Source organism: Plecotus auritus (assembly GCF_963455305.1).
Source record: "Plecotus auritus genome assembly, chromosome: 9".
Taxonomy (NCBI): Eukaryota; Metazoa; Chordata; class Mammalia; order Chiroptera; family Vespertilionidae; genus Plecotus; species Plecotus auritus.
In genome coordinates, this window is record NC_137783.1 from 8,634,153 (window position 1) to 8,654,434 (window position 20,282).

At 42.9% G+C, this 20,282-nt stretch overlaps 1 protein-coding gene across 1 annotated transcript; it reads right to left on the minus strand.

The window, feature by feature from the left end:
- Positions 1-4,568: 4,568 nt before the first annotated feature.
- On the minus strand, positions 4,569-20,037 carry LOC308257790 (pancreatic triacylglycerol lipase-like; the record flags this gene model as incomplete). Its single annotated transcript, XM_080687861.1, is given in 13 exon segments — positions 4,569-4,586; positions 4,592-4,649; positions 9,160-9,324; positions 10,043-10,151; positions 11,232-11,361; positions 13,054-13,172; positions 13,741-13,860; positions 13,977-14,096; positions 15,567-15,678; positions 16,413-16,547; positions 17,700-17,822; positions 18,722-18,876; positions 19,992-20,037. Coding segments are annotated over 13 exon segments (1,410 nt in total).
- Positions 20,038-20,282: the final 245 nt, after the last annotated feature.

The following is a 20,282-nucleotide window of genomic DNA, read 5'->3' on the forward strand; positions in this document are numbered from 1 at the left end:
CCCACTTGACCCCAGCAACTTGTTTGCTTTTTTTAGATTCCTCATGACAAGGTCTCATTACCTGTCTCATTTACCTGCTTATGTATTTGTAGTCATGCTTTTCCCACCTAGAATGCAATTCCATGAGGACAGAGACCTCATCTGCTTTGGCCACAGTTGGACCCCAGCTGCTGGCACTGTGCCTGGCACTGACATGGTCATGAGTTAATGAAAAAATGAATGTGCCATGAATGGAGTTTGTGGGCATTTTCCCCTTCTCCTCAGTGAATTTCAGGGCCAAGAAAGATGAGAGGACACAGTTTTAAGAAGGAAGGGAAGAAAGAGATGTTATTCTTCAGAGAAGCAGGAAGAATATGAACATCTGATTAGATTTAGGAGAAATAATGATATGTGATCTGTCCCCTGTGCCTTTTTCCCTGTTAGCTCACCTCACTGCCAAGTTCATCTGTGGGCTCCAACCCAAGGGAAGGACACTACCTGTGGGGGTTCAGTGGTTGAAACCACTGTAAGAGCTGGTGTGTTTTCTATTGGTGAGCATTTGTTTGTTTCCAGTATTTTACTATTAAAAACAATGCCTTAGTGAATATTCTTATACATCTGTCACTTTCCACATGGATGGTGTATCTGTGGGATAAACTCCTAACGTTGAATTTTAGGGACAAAAGATCTGTCCATTTCACATGTTTCTATGTATGTTGGCTATTCTCCCCACCCCCGCCCCCACTCCCTGAAACAATAGTGAAGTACAGATCATGAGCTATTTAAACATGTAAGTTTTTAGAGGTATGTTATGGGCCTATTGGTTGTAAGCAACAGAAATCAATTCTGGTTAGCTACATTTTTTTAAAAAAAGAGAGAGATTTATTGAACAAATATTGGGGGATCTCATGGAATCCATGAAATTGTTGAACCATGAGACCCAGGGAAGCCCAAGAAATGGGGCCACTCTGGAGGCCTCAGTCCTCCTCAGATCTCCGCTGCCTTGGACCTGATTCTGCTGCCGGGATCCTGTGGCTTTGTGTATCTCAGCTCAGAATTCTTAATTAATTACCAGGTGATTGGCCTGGCCAGGTCAGGAACTGTCTCTGAATTAGCAATGGAGAATGGCTCCTATTGGGCAGGCCAGGCTGAGGCCCACCCCTGTGCACCCAAAGATGGAGCTAAAGTTGTGAACTGGGCAGCCACTACAAGAAGTGTGTGGCTCCACAGTAAGAAAATAGCAATTTTAAATCAGCTGACTCGGCTAAATTTGTACAAAAGTGCACAGTTGGTGGCTCAGTGTTGGTGAGGAGGGGATTTCTTTAAAAGTATTGTGATTGTTACACCTTGAAATAATGAAGAGGTGATTCACATGAGTTAGCAAGAGTGAGTGATATTGAGAATATCATGCTAACTGAAGTAAGTTAGATGGAAAAAACCAAGAACCATATGTTTTCACTTATATGTGGGATATAAAACTGCAAACAATAAATGAACAAACAAAAACTCATAGACATGGACAACAGTATGGTGGTTACCAGAGGGGAAGGGTGGTGGAGGGGAAGTAGAAGAGGATAAAAAGGGTCAAATATATGGTGACAGGAGGAACTTGACTTTGGGTGGTGAACACATAATGCAATATGCAGATGATTGTACACTTGAAACCTATATAATTTTATTAACCAATGTCACTGCAATAAATTTAATAAAATTTAAAAAATAAAAGAGTGAATGATGACTGTGGAGACTGGCTTTCCTAACCAGCAAATCTGATCAGGACTGTTGTGTTGTTTTAAGATAAGAAGAAGCAACTCTCCATTCATTGCCATTAGTTGTTTGACAAGAAGCATGCCTTCATGGAGAAAGTCAAAGGTCAGTGAATCAAAAAGGTGCCCTCACTTCTGATGACAGCAGTGAGGAAAAGGCAGTGTAAGAACATCAGAGACTGGGGCCTAAGCTGACCCATCACTGTAAAAACCCTTCCAACACCTGACCTATTTCTTCCCCAGTCCCCGGCTTCCCAGGATGGAGAACCAGGTTAGAGATGGTGATAGGTGGATTGAGAAAATGGTCACAGTTCTCCACACTCCCCCTAAATATCCACACCCTCTGCAATGTGGTCTTGCAGCTCTTTTCATCAACAACAGACGTTTATGTCCTTACTAGAGGCCCAGTGCATGAAATTCATGTACAGGTAGGGTCCCTAGGCCTGGCCGGCGATCAGGGCCAATCTGTGGGGTGACTGGCAGGGCGATTGGGGGGTGGGGGGAGAGCCCCCTCTGGCACCTGCCTGGGCCTGAGGGCAGCTCTTGTGTTGAACGTCTGCCCCCCTGGTGGTCAGTGCACGTCATAGCGACCAGTCATTCCACTGTTCGGTTGATTTGCGTATTAGGCTTTTATTATATAGGATGCCTTTGGCTAGATGGATGCCTTAATTTGGTCATCAAATGTGATTGCAGTAACCACATGGAACAGCTCAAAGCCAGCTGACCTCCACATATGTGAGAGACCCAGCTAAGATTAACAGCACTGCTGACTCAACACATTGTGACCACAGGCACATGAGTGAATCCTGCCAAGACCAGAAGAAGCACCCAACTAACCCAGAGATTACTAACATATGCTTACTGTTTAATGCTACTGAGTTTGGTGGTGGCTTGTTATGCAGCAGTGGCTAACCAATACAGGAACCCAGCTCAGCCAGGCCTGGGACTCAGAGAGAGCAGCTGACATTGTACTCACTGTCACCATTCTTGGGCACACAGCACCAGTTCACCAGTAAGAGCGTATTCTTTCCTAACACCCACATTTCGTTAATATGCACTGTACTCTAATACACTGGCTCCTGTTTAAGTGCCCTGGGGGATATAATTGGACTAAGGCCTTAGCAAGACTGGGGTCTAATCTGCATCTTCTTTAGAGCCTCCTAGACCAAATAATTCACTCCACACCAGATGGAAAGATTTCTAGGTGAGGCTTTCAAACGTCAAAACACTGAAATATGTTGAATAAACTTATATCCCACTCAGCTTTAGAAACTAAGGATTTGTATTCACACAGATCTATGGCTCTCTTTTGAAACTATTACTTCATTTCCACTGACAGCTCTCCTGTCTTCAAAATGTATAACTCCTTGAAGGTCACAAAGATATAGGTGAGGTCTCCAGCTGTCATCTGCTTTGTCTACACATCCCGAGGGAGCCAAACCACTGCTTTCCTCCGGCTGATCAGCTCTTTCTTTGTTTTACACTTTAATTTCAAGTTCAGAAGGTTCAGATACCTTGTCATCTCAATAGAGAACTGTCTTATGAATTCTGGGGGAAGAATAGGGTTGGCCCAAGCTGGGTTCTCAGAGCCCCTTAATTCCAAAGAAGTGTTTGTTCTGAGAAAGGTGTTTTCTAAATCTTTCTCACAGCCCAGACCAGCCGTGGGCAAACTACGGCCCGCGGGCCAGATCCGGCCCATTCAGCTGTTCTATCCGGCCCGCGGAGCGGAAAGAGCAGAGGATTCTCTTGCTCTCCCCTCCGCTCCTTTACTTTGAATTTATATTAGTTCACACAAACACTCCATCCATGCTTTTGTTCCGGCCCTCCGGTCCAGTTTAAGAACCCATTGTGGCCCTTGAGTCAAAAAGTTTGCCCACCCCTGGCCCTAGACACTCACCTGCATTCCATTGAACCAGGCACATACAACATGCAACCCCCTTACAAAATTCACAAATAGGATATACAGGCAAGTAAACAAGAAACTAATATGGAGAGATAAGTGCTGAGATGGAGAAAATCCAAGGTACAGTGTGAATGTAGTGGGGTGGCCTATAATCCAGTCTTCAGAGGTGTGGGTAATGGAGGTGAAGAAGGTCTTCCTGGAAGAAGGGATATCTACACAGACAGGAAGTTAGTCAGTAGCAGTTAAGTAGACAGGAAGACATGGGAAAGGACATCCTAAGGAGAGGAAGAGTTTGCACAAAGGTCCAGGCAGCATCTGAGGCCAAGGCCCTGTTAGGGGATGTAGAGTTCTAGAAAGAATGTGGTGAGAAATGATGCTGGCGTCCTAGGTGAAAACAGGGCCCTTGCAAGGCTCACTAAGGAATGTGGATTCTATCTTGGGGACTATTGGGAGGCTCTTTGATTTGTACGTTAGAAAAATCAAAGAGGCTGCAGAGAGGAGAGGGTCTGAGGGAGCCCCAATGGGAGCAGTTAGGAGAATTGGAAATTCCCAGTCCTCACCTCCGTATGTGTCATCTCTCCTGAGATGCCTGAGTAGGAGCAGATGGAAAAAGCAGCAAAGGTGGATACCCACCAAGAGGGGGTCATTTTGGACCTGGACATCTGCCTTAAGAAATCAGACTGACATCAGCCATAGTAGTAATGGACAATATGTCAGTATCAAGTAAACAATATTCCTAAGCTCAATGTCACATCATATGTAGCAAAAGTCAACCGCTATTTGTGGTTCTTCAGACTAACTCCAAACTTTGGGTTTTAATCGCCATATCCAAAAGTTTCATTGGAAAAATAGACTCATGATGACAAAAAAAGGACTGTATTGCTTCACCAACAGATTTTATTAGTAATAAGATTTAGTGGTCAGATGTCAGCAGGCTCCTACATGGAGTGAGAGTGAGCAGAACATCTTCCCTCACAGTTGCTTCACTACAGAAATTGTACCTGCGGAGAGAAAACAATGAACGTCAACTCCATGTGGCCCACAGTCGGTGTGTTGAGCATGAGGCTACGCTTTGCTCTCCTCTCCAGCACACCTAATGCTCGAGACCAGACATTGGCGGAGGGAAGACTTCTCTTCTGTATAAAGGACTGGATTCTTCTTTCCACATTTTGTTTCATGGCTGTGCAACAGCAGAGAGTGGAGGTGTCGCTGGACACCTCAAAGGACAGGGAAGACTCACCTGTCACATTCTAAAAACACCTACTAAACATTTGGCACATTGTCAACCAATACAACTGAGGAAGAGTAAGGTCAACAGCATGACAAGAAATCAGCCAAAGGAAAAATTCTGAGGCCCTGGTGTTCCATTGGCTAGGCATTCCTACTTTAATTCAGGAACTGACCTGAAATGACTAATTGTGCTCATTAAGATTGAACAAAACTTAGGATGCTTAGGGGCTAATTTTCTTTAATATATAAGCTTAATTGTAAATTTCCTGGTACATGAAAGTCTTCAGAAAATGCTCTTTTCTCTTCATCTTCATTTCCTCCCCTGTAGTCTAATGGCTGGCAACTCACAGATGGCAAATTAAAACTTAAAAACTAATATTGATAAGGGAATGAAGAGCACACAGAAATGAAGGGCACACAATATCTATATATGAATAAAGGTGAACTGAATTTGTTTTATAGTAGCTAAGAAAGTGTTGGAGTCAAATTTCCTACATATGAATTCTGGCACTAAGCTTTTATTTAATTATCTGTAAAATGGGGATAATAATAGTAACTACCTCCCATCACCACAATCAAGAGACTAAGCATAGACATCATAGTTATCATCTCTCAATTTTTCTTCTGCTCCTTTGTAATCTTTCTTTCCCATCCCTTTTCATCTTCTCTCATCCCCAGGCAACCACTGATCTGCTGTCACTATGGACTCATTTGAATTGTACAGAATTTTACCAGGAGTTGAAATGAAAGATGTATGCACTCTTTTGTCTTTTCCAACTGGTATATTTCCCTCAACCCAAAGACCATTCTTTAACATTTCTAATGTTGACCTGCTGGTGATAAATTCTTTTAGCTTTGGTATATCTGAAAAGCCTTTATTTCATCTTTATCTTTGAAAGGTATTTTTGTGGGTATAGAATTCTAGGTTAACAGCTTTTTTTCCTTTCAGTACTTTAAAGATGTTGTTTCACTGTCTTCTCACTTGCATTTCTGATGAGAAATTTGCTGTAATTATTATCCTGATTTCTCTGTACATAATGCATATTTTTCTTCTGGCTGCTTTCAAGATTTTTCTCTTTATGACTAGTTTTGAGCAATTTGATCTTGATGTGAGTTGGTTAGTTTTCTTCATGTTTCTTGTTATATCACTTAGACCTGTTGGTTTATAGTTTCACCAAGTTTGAAAATTTCTTCAAATATATTTTTCTATCTAAAACAATTGTAAGGGTCTACCTTATTTATTTCTTGTCTCTCAGGGATCACTTTCCTTTGTTGCCTGATGTTCAATGTCTAGAAACTGTTATTTTATATATTTTTGTCTGAATTTTTGGTTGTTTTCCAGTTGGGAAGGTGTATCCAGTTGCTGTTATTCCATCTTTGCCAGAAGCTAAAGCCCCCTCATTGGGCTTTTATGGGGACTGGGGGACATGATGACAAAAGAAGCATAATACTGTGCATCAGAATTTGGCTTTATATTCAAATCACTGGGCTAATATTGGTTTTGTGCTGATCATCAACATCGTCAGCTCACTTTTTCTGGTGTTTCATTCTGCTAAATATCTCTTGGTTCACACACACTTTAGTCTTGGTTAAAACCAAAGGCTGACCTTTGTCTTCAGTAAGAAGGCTAATGATCCAGAATAGCCTATTTGTATTCCTTTTTAAAAAATTTAATAAATCTTTATTGTTCAGATTATTACAATTGTTCCTCTTTTTCCCCCCCATAGCTCCCCTCCACCCAGTTCCCACCCCACCCTCTGCCCTTACCTCCCCCGCACTGTCCTCATCCATAAGTGTACAATTTTTATCCAGTCTCTTCCTGCACCCCCCACACTCCTTTCCCCCTGAGAATTGTCAGTCCACTCCCTTTCTATGCCCCTGATTCTGTTATATTCACCAGTTTATTCTGTTCATCAGATTTTTTATTCACTTGATTTTTAGATTCACTTGTTGATAGGTATGTATTTGTTGTCATTTTGTTGTTCATAATTTTTATCTTTACCTTTTTCTTCTTCTTCCTCTTCTTAAAGAGTACCTTTCAGCATTTCATATAATACTGGTTTGGTATTGATGAACTCCTTTAGCTTTTTCTTATCTGTGAAGCTCTTTATCTGACCTTCAATTCTGAATGATAGCTTTGCTGGGTAGAGTAATCTTGGTTGTAGGTTATTGCTATTCATCACTTCGAATATTTCTTGCCACTCCCGTCTGGCCTGCATAGTTTCTGTTGAGAAATCAGCTGACAATCGTATGGTTGTTCCCTTGTAGGTAACTAACTGTTTTTCTTTTGCTGCTTTTAATATTCTCTCTTTGTCTTTCGCTCTTGGCATTTTAATTATGATGTATCTTGGTGTGGTCCTCTTTGGATTCCTCTTGTTTGGGGTTCTGTGTGCTTCCTAGACTTGTAAGTCTATTTCTGTCACCAGGTAGAGGAAGTTTTCAGTCATTATTTCTTCAAATAGGTTTTCAGTATCTTGCTCTCTGTCTTCTTCTGGCACCCCCATAATTCTGATGTTGGTACGCTTGAAGTTGTCCCAGACGCTCCTTACACTATCTTCAACTTTTTGGATTCTTTTTTCTTTTTGCTTTTCCTGTTGAGTGTTTTTTGCTTCTTTGTATTTCAAATCTTTGACTTGATTCTTGCATCCATCTAGTCTGCTGTTAGGTCTCTGTATAATATTTTTTATTTCAGTCAGCGTATGTTTAATTTCTAGTTGGTCCTTTTTCATAACCTCGAGGGTCTCGCTAAATTTATTGGCCTTTTCTAGGAAATTCTTGAAAAACCTTATAACTGTGGTTTTGAACTCTATATCCAGTCATTTGCTTTCCTCCATTTCTTTCGTTTGTGATCTGTTTCTTTGTCTCCACATTTTGCTGCTTCCCTCAGTTGGTAGAGTAGCTTTGTGTGGTAGGTGTCCTCTAGGGCACAGTGGCTTAGCTTCCCCAGTTACCTGAGGCAGACACTCTTGGTGCACCCCTTTGTGGACTGTGTGTACAGCCTTGTTGTAGTTAAGTCTTGATTGTTGTTGGTATCACTGGGAGGAATTGACCTCCAAGCCAATTGGCTGTGATGATCAGCTGTGTCTATGCCAGGTGAACTTCTATGCTGGAGACACTCTTATGAGACAAGACTTGCAAAATTACAAAAGCCTCTGTGCTCAGCTTGGATGGGGCGGAGTCTTAGGGTGGAGCAGACAGCCTTGGCTTCCCGTCAGCCCTGTCCTATGAGGCCCCTGGGTCTCAGTGTCCCTCGGTAATCGCTGTAAGTGCCTCTGAGAGAAAGCCGTCCTCGAGTTTTGCCCACTGCCAGACAGTCCAGTTTCTCCCCGAATAAGTCTGGGTTCCCAGAAACTCGCCTGGAACTGGAGTTCAGCACAGTTGGGAGCTTCCGTCTCCCTCCCGCTTTAGAAAGCCAGCCGCACACTCAGCCGCCTGTGCACTTAGCAGTCTGTCCTCTCTGCATGTGCGTGCCTCCGGACCTCTGCCTCCGCAGCTCCCCTGAGTCTCAGTGTGCTTTCTCTTTTCCTGATAGTCCAGTTTCTCCCCGAATGAATCTGGGTTCCCAGAAACTCGCTGGGAACTGGAGTTCAGCACAGTCGGGAGCTTCCGTCTCCCTCCCGCTTTAGAAAACCAGCTGCGCACTCAGCCGCCTGTGCACTCAGCAGCCCTCCTCTCCGTGCGCTCACGTGTTTCCATACCTCAGCCTTTTGCAGCTCCTCTGATTCTCAATGTGCTTTCCTCTTTCCTTCTAGTTGTAGAATTTCCACTCGGCCAGCTTTCCTGTGATTCTGGATGGTGTCCGTTTTGTCTTTTAGTTGTAGTTTTGATATTGTTGGGCGAGGCAGCAGTTTAGGTGTTTACCTATGCCGCCATCTTGGTTTCTCCTATTTGTATTCCTTGATAAGTTAAATATTTTTCTGACCATTTAAGTGGCAATTTGGTGAACCCAGGACATTTGGGGAAGATACACATGTTAAGCACACATGTAACACAAGGCACAGTAGCTGCATAACATCAAGTTTCTCACCTTAAATCATGAAACCAGATTTTCAATCTAACACCACTTTTGTTAGATAACACAACACTCATCTACAAATTTATCTAAGTTGTTTCCCTAAAGTTCTACACTTTATCCTAAAGAACAAGAAGTATGAGGAAGCAGGTGTGGGTGGGATGTAGGAGAACCATCACAAGAGATTTAACTTAAAGTCAACTTCCAGTGGGCATAGAACTATAAATGTGATTCAATAATTCAAATCTCTTTGGATTTTTATTACTTACAGTTTCCCATCACTTCTTTGCACCATGACCTGGGATGCTCCCACTTTGGGTAGAGTTGGGTTGATTATATTGTTATACCAAACAAATTTAACCATCTGCAAATCTCCAACATCCACATCTGAATCAAATTCATTGGAATGAATACTGAATGGTCGGAGAATGCCCCTTGGGAATTAAAAAGTTAGTAAAAACATACATGAATTTACATAAATATACATATACATAAATAGATGTATTTCTAAAACCAGCTTGCAATGCATCTCTAGTACAATAACTGATGGTACATTTGTCATTCTTTTTTTAATTTTATTTTATTGTTTAAAGTATTATAAATAGTAGTATATATATATATATATATATATATATATATATCCTTTTTTTCCCCATTGACCTTCCCCCAGCCTCCCCTAACCCCTGGCAGTACATTTGTCATTCTAATGTATTAAATAAGTGCATACATGTATGCTTAGTGTTAGCTTGTCTGCCATCAGTAACTCATATTACTTTAAAGTCATTCTTACTACTAATAAAACTTCAACCATGGGTTAGTCATTAATCCTCTCACAATGTTATAAATGATAGCATCATTATATCATCTTTCCCCAGTTGTTTTGTGGACAGAATTATTATTTACTGATTATAAATCAGATATCACTCATCCAAGTAAACATCAGGGGTTTTCTCAGGAAATAGCAGGGAGAAAAATTAGAAACAAAATTCTGAAATGTATTAAGGCGCAAGGGTGAAATCACCTCTTCCTTTTGATGATGGGTGGCAGTAGCTTATGCTCATATAGTAAGAGATCAACTCTTATGTCCATAACATACATTGAATGCGTGGGGTATTCCACCACTTAAGAAGCTTAGAGTTGTATTTTACTCACTTGAAAACTTCGTACTGCTTAGAGTTTCCTCTGTCTCCAAACAAAGAAACTAGCACGTGTCCTCTGACCTTCTTTCCAGACAGAATAACAGTTACCTTATACCTCCAACCTGGATGGGGCAAGGGGAGGGGGCAGAATGCAAAAGGTCAGCTTGTGGAGAAGACACTGAAAACAGGCTAAGTTGAATTCCCTGCTGCTGCATTCTGAGTAACTTATACATGTGTTGGTAGTTCTTCTCATGCCCACAGACATTCCTTTATCTAACCGTTCAGAGGACAGGCACTGGGGGAGGGGAAGCGCATGCACTCTTTCCAAAGTCAGTAGATTTCAAGACAAGGGAAGAAGTAAAATCTCTTGCTTTCAATTTCTTTAACCTAACAATGTATTCTTAAATGCTAAAAGAACTTTATGTTAAAACACAGTAGAAAATAGTAGACTGTGACATTTTCATCAGTTTACTTCATTTTTATAGATCACATTTTATAGTACTATTATCTCTTTCTTTTGTCCAAATAGTGTACATTTATTTGAAAAATTCTACAATTCAACTTTCCATTGTCATTGAAAATGTATTAATTTGTGGTAACCAATTTATGGTACTAGTCAATAGTAAACTATCGGTTTTTACCATTTTGAGCTAGCCTGGGATATGGGGGCGGGCAGTGGATAAAATTTGGCTTTAGTTTTTACAGTGCAGCTAGTTTGATTCCTAACCAAATAGTTTTCTTCCTTTATTAGCTAGGAGAGAAACTTGGAGTCTGTCCCCACACTTCACCATCCACACATCCTCTAAGTCCCAGCACCCGCAGAGTCTGCAACCCTAAATATAAATATCTCTTGAATCTGCTCATTCCTTTCAATTCCCACAACCTTGCCATCCCTCGCCTGGATCACTTTTCTCTTTGTACAAAACCTCCGACTTTTGCTCAGTGAAACTTTGGACGGAATGTGAAGGTCTGGGGTAGAGCAGCCTCCAGGATCAAACAGGAAGAATTTTTTGTTTCATTTAGAGTTCGGCCCCCAAACTCTGTTGTACTATCTAAATGAGCTGAGCACAGCATTTGATTATTTTTCCATGTTGGGGAGGGGAGTTTAAAACTTCTGTACAAAAAAGCAAGTCCGCGCATTTTCACTGGCGTGGTAAAATACGTAGCATTGAGAGTTTAAGGCGAATCGACGAGAGACTTACGGGGAAAATTGCCGGCGTCACCAGTGTTTAGATAAAATGTTTGGCCTACTCCCTTGGTTTTCTCAGCATATCTGTCAGCATAATGCCCCATCTGTGGGCAGCCTTCCGTCGGACAGGGGAAGCACTTGTTCTGGGGAAAATAAACACGTGATGGATGAGGATGCTCTTTCTTAGAATAGTGCACCAGCTTTGTCCCATGTGTTGTTACAATTCAAATATTCTAAAACCAATTCTGTTCTGATGGTAAAAGAGAACTTTAATAGTGTCTCAGCAAAGGTTAAAAATGTACCTCATTATGTACAATGATGAGTCAGCAACTTCTCTGTTAAATAACACAATACTAACAAAAATACAAAAACCACGCAAAAGAGAATTTATGTCTATATTTACATATACCTATTTTAATATTTTTCCTCTTGCTCCCATGGCCCCAAGACATCCATCTGCCTGCAGGTGGTTAGAATTTATTTTAGAAAGTTTTCAAGGGACAGAGCAAGAGGTGATAAGCAGCTTTTGATCCCCAAAATGGGACCCAGTAGGAGGACAATGGCTCAAAAGTCGGGTTTTCTTGAATTCCTTTAGCTCCCACTTAGCATATCAAAGTGTAAAGAATTCAGATCTCACAATGGACACAGACACCAAGGGGTTGAGGGCATGAGTGTGGGGGTGGGGGAGGTGGGAGGGCAATGGGGGAATAAGGACACATATGTAATACCTTAATCAATAAAGAGAGAGAGAGAGAGAGAGAGAGAGAGAGAGAGAGAGAGAGAGAGAGAGAATTCAGATCTCAGAATTCTCCCCAAGTTGAGAGAAAATGCTCCAGTTGGTTGTAAAAGCTTAGCCATAAGTTGGGGTCTAGAAAAGATGGATATCATATAGGAATTGTGGGAAGAAAAGAGGGAAAGGAAGGAACAGAGTGGGAAGGACAAACAGCAATTCCCACTATAGGAGGGCAGGCTGCTCCCTCCTGGATCAATGGACCAGACAGAGACTGGGCCAAGTACAGGGTCTGCATCCAGCAGATGCTAAGGGGCACTGAGCCAGCCAGGAGGAATGGCCAAAGCTCTCTGAGGGCAGTGCCTGAGCCAGAAGAGTGGATATCCCCAGAATTCACCAGCAGACATTTGCCATGGGCCCATCAATAGGGAGGACCGCCAAGTTCTCCCTCTGCCCAACGCATGCTGACTACCACCACCATGATCACCTGGCTACTGCCAGCTTGGAGAGAAAGGCTGAGAAATCTGCAAGACTGAGACTATTCTATATAATAAAAGCCTAATATGCTAAGTGTCAGACCGTTCAACCAGTCGCTATGATGCACACTGACCACCAGGGGGCAGACGCTCTGACCATTAGGTTAGCTTGCTGTTGGGGTCTGGCCGAGACAGCCAGGGCTGTGAGGGCCGAGCCCCTTGCATGAATTTCATGCATCGGGCCTCTAGTTATTACATCGTTTTATAAAGTTAGCGTTTAAGACAAGGTTACCATGTTCCTCAGCATCCTGTAGCCACACACCCAGATTTCCACAGACTATTTTTTAAACCTAGAATTATTTCCAAAACAAGACTGAGCATTTACCTGACACGTGCAGAAGTGAGAGAGCAAGGCAGACATGAGACATTTCAGTAGACAAGCCCATTTCTCGAAAGTTCTCCAGTACCTTAAAGTTCACCATGAAAAGAAATCTGTAGGACTGAAGGGTTCGGGAATGTGGCAGCCAGAGAGTGACATCCACTGAACGTATATGAGGGACAGTGAACCACAGCAGCCACGAGAAATGATGCTCACAAAACCCTTTAGGGCCCAGGTGGAGTCTACTCACTGCAGTGAAAGAGCTGTAAGAGGCACAGGGGAAGCTGGCGAAACCATCAGGGTGGAGGATGCTGTCGGAGTAATACTTGTAGCTTCTCAGGTGATTACAGGCAACAAAGTCACGAGAGCCTTTGAAATCAGACATGATTCCACATCAGTGACAGATTTTATCCTGGCAAGTTAATGCCATGATCAGAATGGAGTTAAGTTGCTCAATAGGTTTCTCTAATTAGTGTGAACTCATGGTCACAGAACAAGATCATTTATGAACTGTATTTATGATTCGTAATAAAATTAGGAGTGAAGTACTGTTTGAGATGCTAATAGTTAGGCCATAGCTAATGAAAAATAGCAATTTTTGGAAATAGAAAAATAGGGTGTGTTTTGTTTTTTTTTTAAAAAAAAGGAAAAATAACTTTAGAAGGAAAAGATTGGTCCATATTGATATAAGTATAACTTAGTCATGCATTTCCTGAATTCGAACCTTGGAAAGTTGACTACAAACACATTTTCTTTCTCACAGTCTCCCCTCATGCCACTTCTCCCAATGAAAACCCCATATCTTGGGGATACAATTAAAAGTCCTTTGTTATAGAAAATGTGAGTCCTGTACAATGTCAACATACTCAGCAAGTTTAGCAAAACAAAACACAAATCTTCCCCCAAGAAAAACCTCTCATGCGCACAATGGTTTTACCTTCCCAGATCCCATCAATGTCAACAATCTGAGAGAGAATGTTCTTCTGGCATCCAGGCATGTCTATTCCTCCATTTGGAAAGAAATCCAGGTGTCCTGCAGTTTGGCTCATTCCAAATCCTGAGGAATTTCGCAACATGGGGAAGATGATGTTAATGTGTGAACTGAAAACCCTCTAAAACACACTAACGTTTAGACTCAAAAACCATTCTAGGAAGACGAGTCGAGGAACTCACCCATGTTGGGGATGATGGGGGCAGCGTCTGTGTGAATTACATCCACAAACTGAGCATCACTGGGGTCCAGTCGGACTAATTCAGGTGTCCCCTCAAAGCAAGGCTCAGCTGGGTCCAAACCTAAAGAAACAAGATGTGTGACGTCAGGATCTATCAGCGCACCTGCACGTTCACCTGAGTTCGTTTGTACGCACCTGAGTGCAAGCATTGGCGGTCATTATGAGTTAGGCATGGAAGAGTTGAGCGAGTTCTTTCCTGCCTTACCATGCCTTGAAGGGAAATCTGTGTCTCATTTACTATTCGCAAAACCATAGGATGGTGCTTCACTTATGAATACTTAAGTCACTAAGATAATCCCCATCACTGTTCTTTTTAATTTTATTTTTACATTAAATTTATTGGGGTGACTGCAGGCTAATCACCCTAATCACTAGCAGAAATTACAAGGGAAGAGCCATTCTCTGGGAAACACTGGCCTCCTTTAAAAGTTGCTGATGGCTAAACCAGGGCCGCTATACTCTACCAGGGGTCCTCAAACTTCTTAAACAGGGGGCCAGTTCACTGCCCCTCAGACCGTTGGAGGGCCGGACTATAGTTAAAAAACAAACAAACTATGAACAAATTCCTATGCGCACTGCGGGCCCGGGACGAGTTGGCTGCTAAGCAGGACAGGCAGCAGCACCCGGCGGGCCGGATAAATGTCCTCGGCGGGCCGCATGTGGCCCGCGGGCCGTAGTTTGAGGACCCCTGCCTCCCCTGAGGGCACCAGGACCACAGCTTGCACACCGCCCAGCTGAGCAGGCTCTCGTACACATGTACGGACTGTGGGAAAGAACGTTCTCTCCAGCAAATCAACGACAGACATTCCAGATGCGTCCTCCAAGCCAAACGTAACCAACTTCTCCAAAGTATGAAGAAGAAATTGAGAGGGGGAGGGTAGAGGAGGACAGTGGCTGCTTCTAGAAAGAGTCAGCTCTCAGACGCAGGATAGCGAAGTCTTCCTTATAAATGCACAGGGTTGTTATAGGACCTGGGTATCCAACATGGGACCCCACTGGCCAGATGCAAGGAGCCCGAGATTTGTAAAATCGTATCGTTTAATTAGCAGCAGGCAGAGCGGGTAGCCCAGGGCCACCGGACCACCTGCCCCCCACTCAGCTCGTGGGTTGCGGTTGATGACAATTGGGCTCATTATCAATTGCTATTGAAGCAGAATATAATTCATGATACATTTTTGAGCTCTTTGGGTTTAATTCTATTTATAACTTAATCTGTAAATTGTGCTGTTTATCCTATTCCTGAAACTTGTCCTTTGTTAATGCTTAAGAAAGGGAAACTAGATATGAATAAGACCCCTCCATGCTTTAAATTCACATTTTAGTCACATGCAATATTTACATGTTGAACAGAACTCTGTAAGCCGAAGACCATAGCCATAAAAATCCACAAGGGCTCAGCAGACACTGATCATGTGGCTCAATTCAGCAAATGGGAAAACCTGTCTCCTACGGAAAAACACATTTCCACCCTTTCCGACACCATGTGGGCTACATGTCGTCTAATCGTGTAGCTTTTACTGTTTTGACCAACCTGTGATCCGTCCAACCGTCCCGTTGGTCCTCCTTCCTGCCTCCCCGGCCGCGTGGGAGCCCAGGCTGTGGCCAATGATGTGGACATCGGAAGGCGAGTACCCAAATGCCGCCTGTTGGAAGGAAAACGTGGTCAGACTGTTTTCAAATCAGAATGCGGAATTCAAGACGGATACAGAAGGGGAGCCCTGAAAACCCGAGTTTTAAGGAGACATACTCCCCCCTTCAAAGCAATTAATTTTGATAAACTTTAAAAATAGAATAGAAAACGGTGATGGCTTAACATTTAAACTGGTAGAAGTAGGGCTCTCTTTTGTTGTTTTCCGACATAGAGAGACCTTTTAATGGACACAAGGAATTGTTACCCAGAGTCAGTAAAGTACGTATTTGGATCAGAAAATAATAATGAAAGCAATTGTTTAGGCACGTTCAAGTTTAACATCTTTGTTTTTAGTTAACAGATCAGGTTAGCTTGTTATCATTGTGTTTCTCTTAAAATTTTTTTAAAAAACTAGTTTAATCTTGAGGCTGCCATTACCATGTCAACTTGGTTTAATAACTGGTACAATTAAGAGAAATACTACGGGAATTCAGTAGAAACAACATATCTGGTTGCTTGAATAATAACAAATAAAATAAAAAAACTAATTTATTGACCTCAGTAGGCATATTGATGCAGCCCAATCTGGACTTTTTTTTTTTTTTTTTGACTTATTTTTTCAACCAAGAGGAAAGCCAACCTCAGCAGAGAAATGTCTCTAGTAATGATTACACCTACAGCATTTTTTGTCGTCCTTTGGAAGGGAATCCAGAGAGCCATGTGCACGGGTTTTTACATACAAGTTACCTGAAGGACTTTGACAAAGTATGCCACCTCTGCCCCCACAATCCGGATGTTCTGCGAGGCCTGCGTGTAGCCCGTTCTGGAGCCACTTTTCCAATCCACGCAAATGCAGTTCACGCTTTCCACCTTAAACATGTTCTGGCGGGAGAGACACAACACATGGGTAAACGATTCAGAATCGTTATCAATTTCCAATGAATACCTGTGAGGACTAGGATTTACAATATCATGCTTGCTTATAACCCCAAAGCAATGAGCACAACAGACTGCTAGTCTGTTAGGGATGTAGATTCCCTTTCACAGTTTAACATTGACTCCAAACTGGAGCCTTGGCCATAGTGGGAACTGGAGTCTTGGGATTTCTACTGCAACAGTTGCATAGACAACTGACTCAGAGGAAAATATGTAAGCTGTGGTACAGTGGGTTGTGTCATTAGAGGTCTATGATGTCATAGACTACATCGTTCTTTACCAGAATAGACCGCAGGACATCGCCTTTCTTGTTCACCGCTGTATCTCCAGTGCCCTGAAAGTTCCTGGCACATAGTAGGTGCTCAAAAAAGACTTACTGAATGAAGGAATGAATGAAAGCCATGCTAGGACCCCCTTAAATATTAAATATGTTGAAGGTAAATGAGTAAGCTTTTCCACAATGGAAAGTTTTTAGACAAATGCGTTCTCTTGAATAACGTTCCTTGAGCAGCTTCCTAACCATTCCTAGGAAGTTTTGTTCTATTTGATTTTCTGACTGTTTTTAACCCTTCATTTTCACAGGGCACACAGCCAAAGACAGAGGAAAGGAAATAGGATCACAATACATGGCAACCACAGAAGCTGGAAATGAAAAGCTACACAGTCTTCCTAGATATTGCTACCATAGGAGAGCACAGAGCAGCAGGGGAAATCATTCCTTTGGGCTTCATAAGTTCTATTAGCTCCTCACATAGCAATGAAGGCCTACGGAAAACATTTAAAGCTATTGAAAATGCAACTCCTGTTGTATCAGTACGGCAACATGTGTTGCTAACTTCTGAAATATCTTCGTATTCTTTATTGAATAACTGCTACCCAAAGCCTCCAAACGCCTGCCAACCTTGCCGCCCTGACGGTGCCAGGCCCTCTCCACCCCCTCCCCCTCCAGGTCCTCCCCTGGACACCCCAGGCCAGCAGGATCAGAGGCTCCTCCAGTGTCACCACGGCCGGTGTTGGTCCTGATTGGTGGGGCTGTGCCTCCCCCATGGCCGATGATCACGCCGAACAATCTTCCCTGAAGAGAGGACCCTGTCTCACCTTGCACATATTGGCCAGCCAGCCTTCTTCTCCCTTGTCTATGAATCCGTGAATAATGAAACGGGTTTTCCTATCCGTTTTGAAATTGGAGGCCTCGATAGTTGGTGGATCTGCAAAGATTTCCTGTTTGGGGGAGAAAAGTGTTTAATGTCAAGTCTCTCACAGACTCCAGCAGAACCGTTGGTACGTAAAGGGAGGCGGTAGGAGAAGATTCCCCGGGCGTGGGAGCCTGTGAGTGACGGTTCTCCCATTTCAGCCCAGCTGTCTGCAACCATCACCAAGTCGCTGCTTTCCAAGTCACAACATTTTTTCAGTTGTTCAACTTGGGATACGTCTGCTAAAATATTGGTGGTAGAAGTCTCACCTCCACGCAGTGAAAGGGTTTGTGTGCGCCTGGATTTTATATATGTACAGTATGTTGGAAGAGCCTGGCGGGTGTGGCTCAGTTGGTTGGAGCTTCGTTCCATGCACCAAAAGGTTGCCGGTTCGATTCCCGGTCAGAGCACATATCTGGGCTGGGGCTTCGATCCTCTCTCTCTCTCTCTCTCTCTCTCTCTCTCTCTCTCTCTCTCTCTCCCTCTTCCTAAGCATGTCCTTGGGTGAAGATTAAAAAAATATCTTGGAAGAGTATAGAATATATAATATTGGGAGATTTTATACATAAATATATTATCCTCAAAAATGTATACACACACTTTAAATAATTGTAAAGGCCGTGTTTATTAAAATACATGTCATTTTCAAATTTGAGCTATCAGCCGTTAAAGTGTGTACACATTTTTGGGGACACCCTGTATGTCACATTTAAATGATTTATTAAATGGTACCATAGAGGTAGGATGAGAACAATGTCAAGATGCTGGACCTTCTATAAACGAAGTTACATAAAATAATACTTAAGCTCACAAAAACCTACCAAGATGTACATTCACTGACTTATGCCCTTTAGAAGACTTAAAACTCAGTGCCCTTATCACCTACAGCAGATGGGACTGAGCTCTGAAAGCGACGAGCACTCGTACCTGAAAGGCGTTGGGGTTCTCGTTGGTGTACAGGAGGAAGCGGGTGTTGACCTCTTTGGGGCCCCAGGGCAATATTTTGAGGGGTCTTTCCACAATCCCTGCCCAGGGGGCGTCATCGCTGAAGCAGCCAAGTCTTTGGAAGCAGATTTCCTTCCCTGCAATCACCCAGGAGGGTTTCAAGGATATTAGTTTAACCAGAATGTTCCTTTTTAACGGTCTCCATGGCAAAGTATGAGTTAAATTATATTTTGTGGCACATTGTCTTCCTCCTCATTCCCAAGCATCTTGCTATCTACAGTCACAAAACAGTGTCAATAGACAACGCCCAAGCTGAAGACAGGCACTGCTCCCCATTTCTGCCACGTGGAACCACGCACTCCCCTCATCTCTTTGTGCAGGGCTGTGTGGGGTTCCCTTTAGCCTCTCAACTCAGATGTCTTTCTTGAGCCTTTGGTGCCCGCAGGCCTTGGTAGAGGAGGCGAGGCTCTCAACTCCTTCTAGCCATCTTCTGGCTTTGGGCCTTGGGTGGAGAGCTCATTTCCTGCAAAGGCCAACACTTTACAGCTGTGAGTGGCTGAGTTATTAGGTCCCTCACCCATGTTCAAGGGGCATCCTGGATTCCGTGATGAAGGAGCTCCTCACAAACAATCAAACAGAAAATCCATGGTTGGACTCAACTCTAAGCTTAAATATTACCCCAAAGAACAACACAAAGGAAGGGTTTTTGAGGAAGACAAAGCCTAGATTAACAGTGGGAGTAGGAGTAGTAGCTTGTGGGGGCTGGGGTATTCTCGAAGTATTACTATATGCCAGGTGCCGGGCACGATGGTTTACGTGACTTACGTTACCAAAGTCTCACAGTGATCCTATGAGAGGGGTGGTAGTATATGCCCATTTCACAGATGACGATGGTGAGGCTCAGAGAGGTTAAGAGCTTTGCTCAAGGAAATACACTTGGGGCTGCTGGAACCAGGGTTTAAACCCCACATGACCCCAAGCTAGGGTTGCTGAATTTAGCCAATAAAAAGATAAGTTAGAGTATCAATAAACGATGAATATTTTTTTAGAGAGAACTATCATATATTTGTTGTTTATCAGAAGTTCAAATTTAAGTGGGTGCCTGAGCTTTTATCTGGCAACCTTCCTCCGGGTGCCTGTGCTCTTGACCATGCACCTTTCTTGCTTTATTCCTTGTCCGCATTGTGGCTTGAATTCAGTCGTCATAGCCCTTCATGAGAGGAATGAACACTATATAAATATGTTGACTTACCTACTACTGTTCCCAGCAGCAGCGAAAGTGTCCAGATTAGAAGCATCTAAACAAAGTTAAAAATTTGAGTGAATCAGGCTCAATTAGTTTTCAAAAGATTGGTATAGTTAAGTTCGGTTAGACCTTTGGGTGGGGGCGGGGGGGAGATAGGGAAATACTAATAAATGAGGCTTGGAAAACATGCTCCCGACTCACCGTGGCAGTTCCGTCAGGCCCCGCGCACAACCAGATAAACCCAAAAGGTCCTTTTATAGGCAAGTCTTATCTTTTTGAGCAGTTCCAAGGATGCAT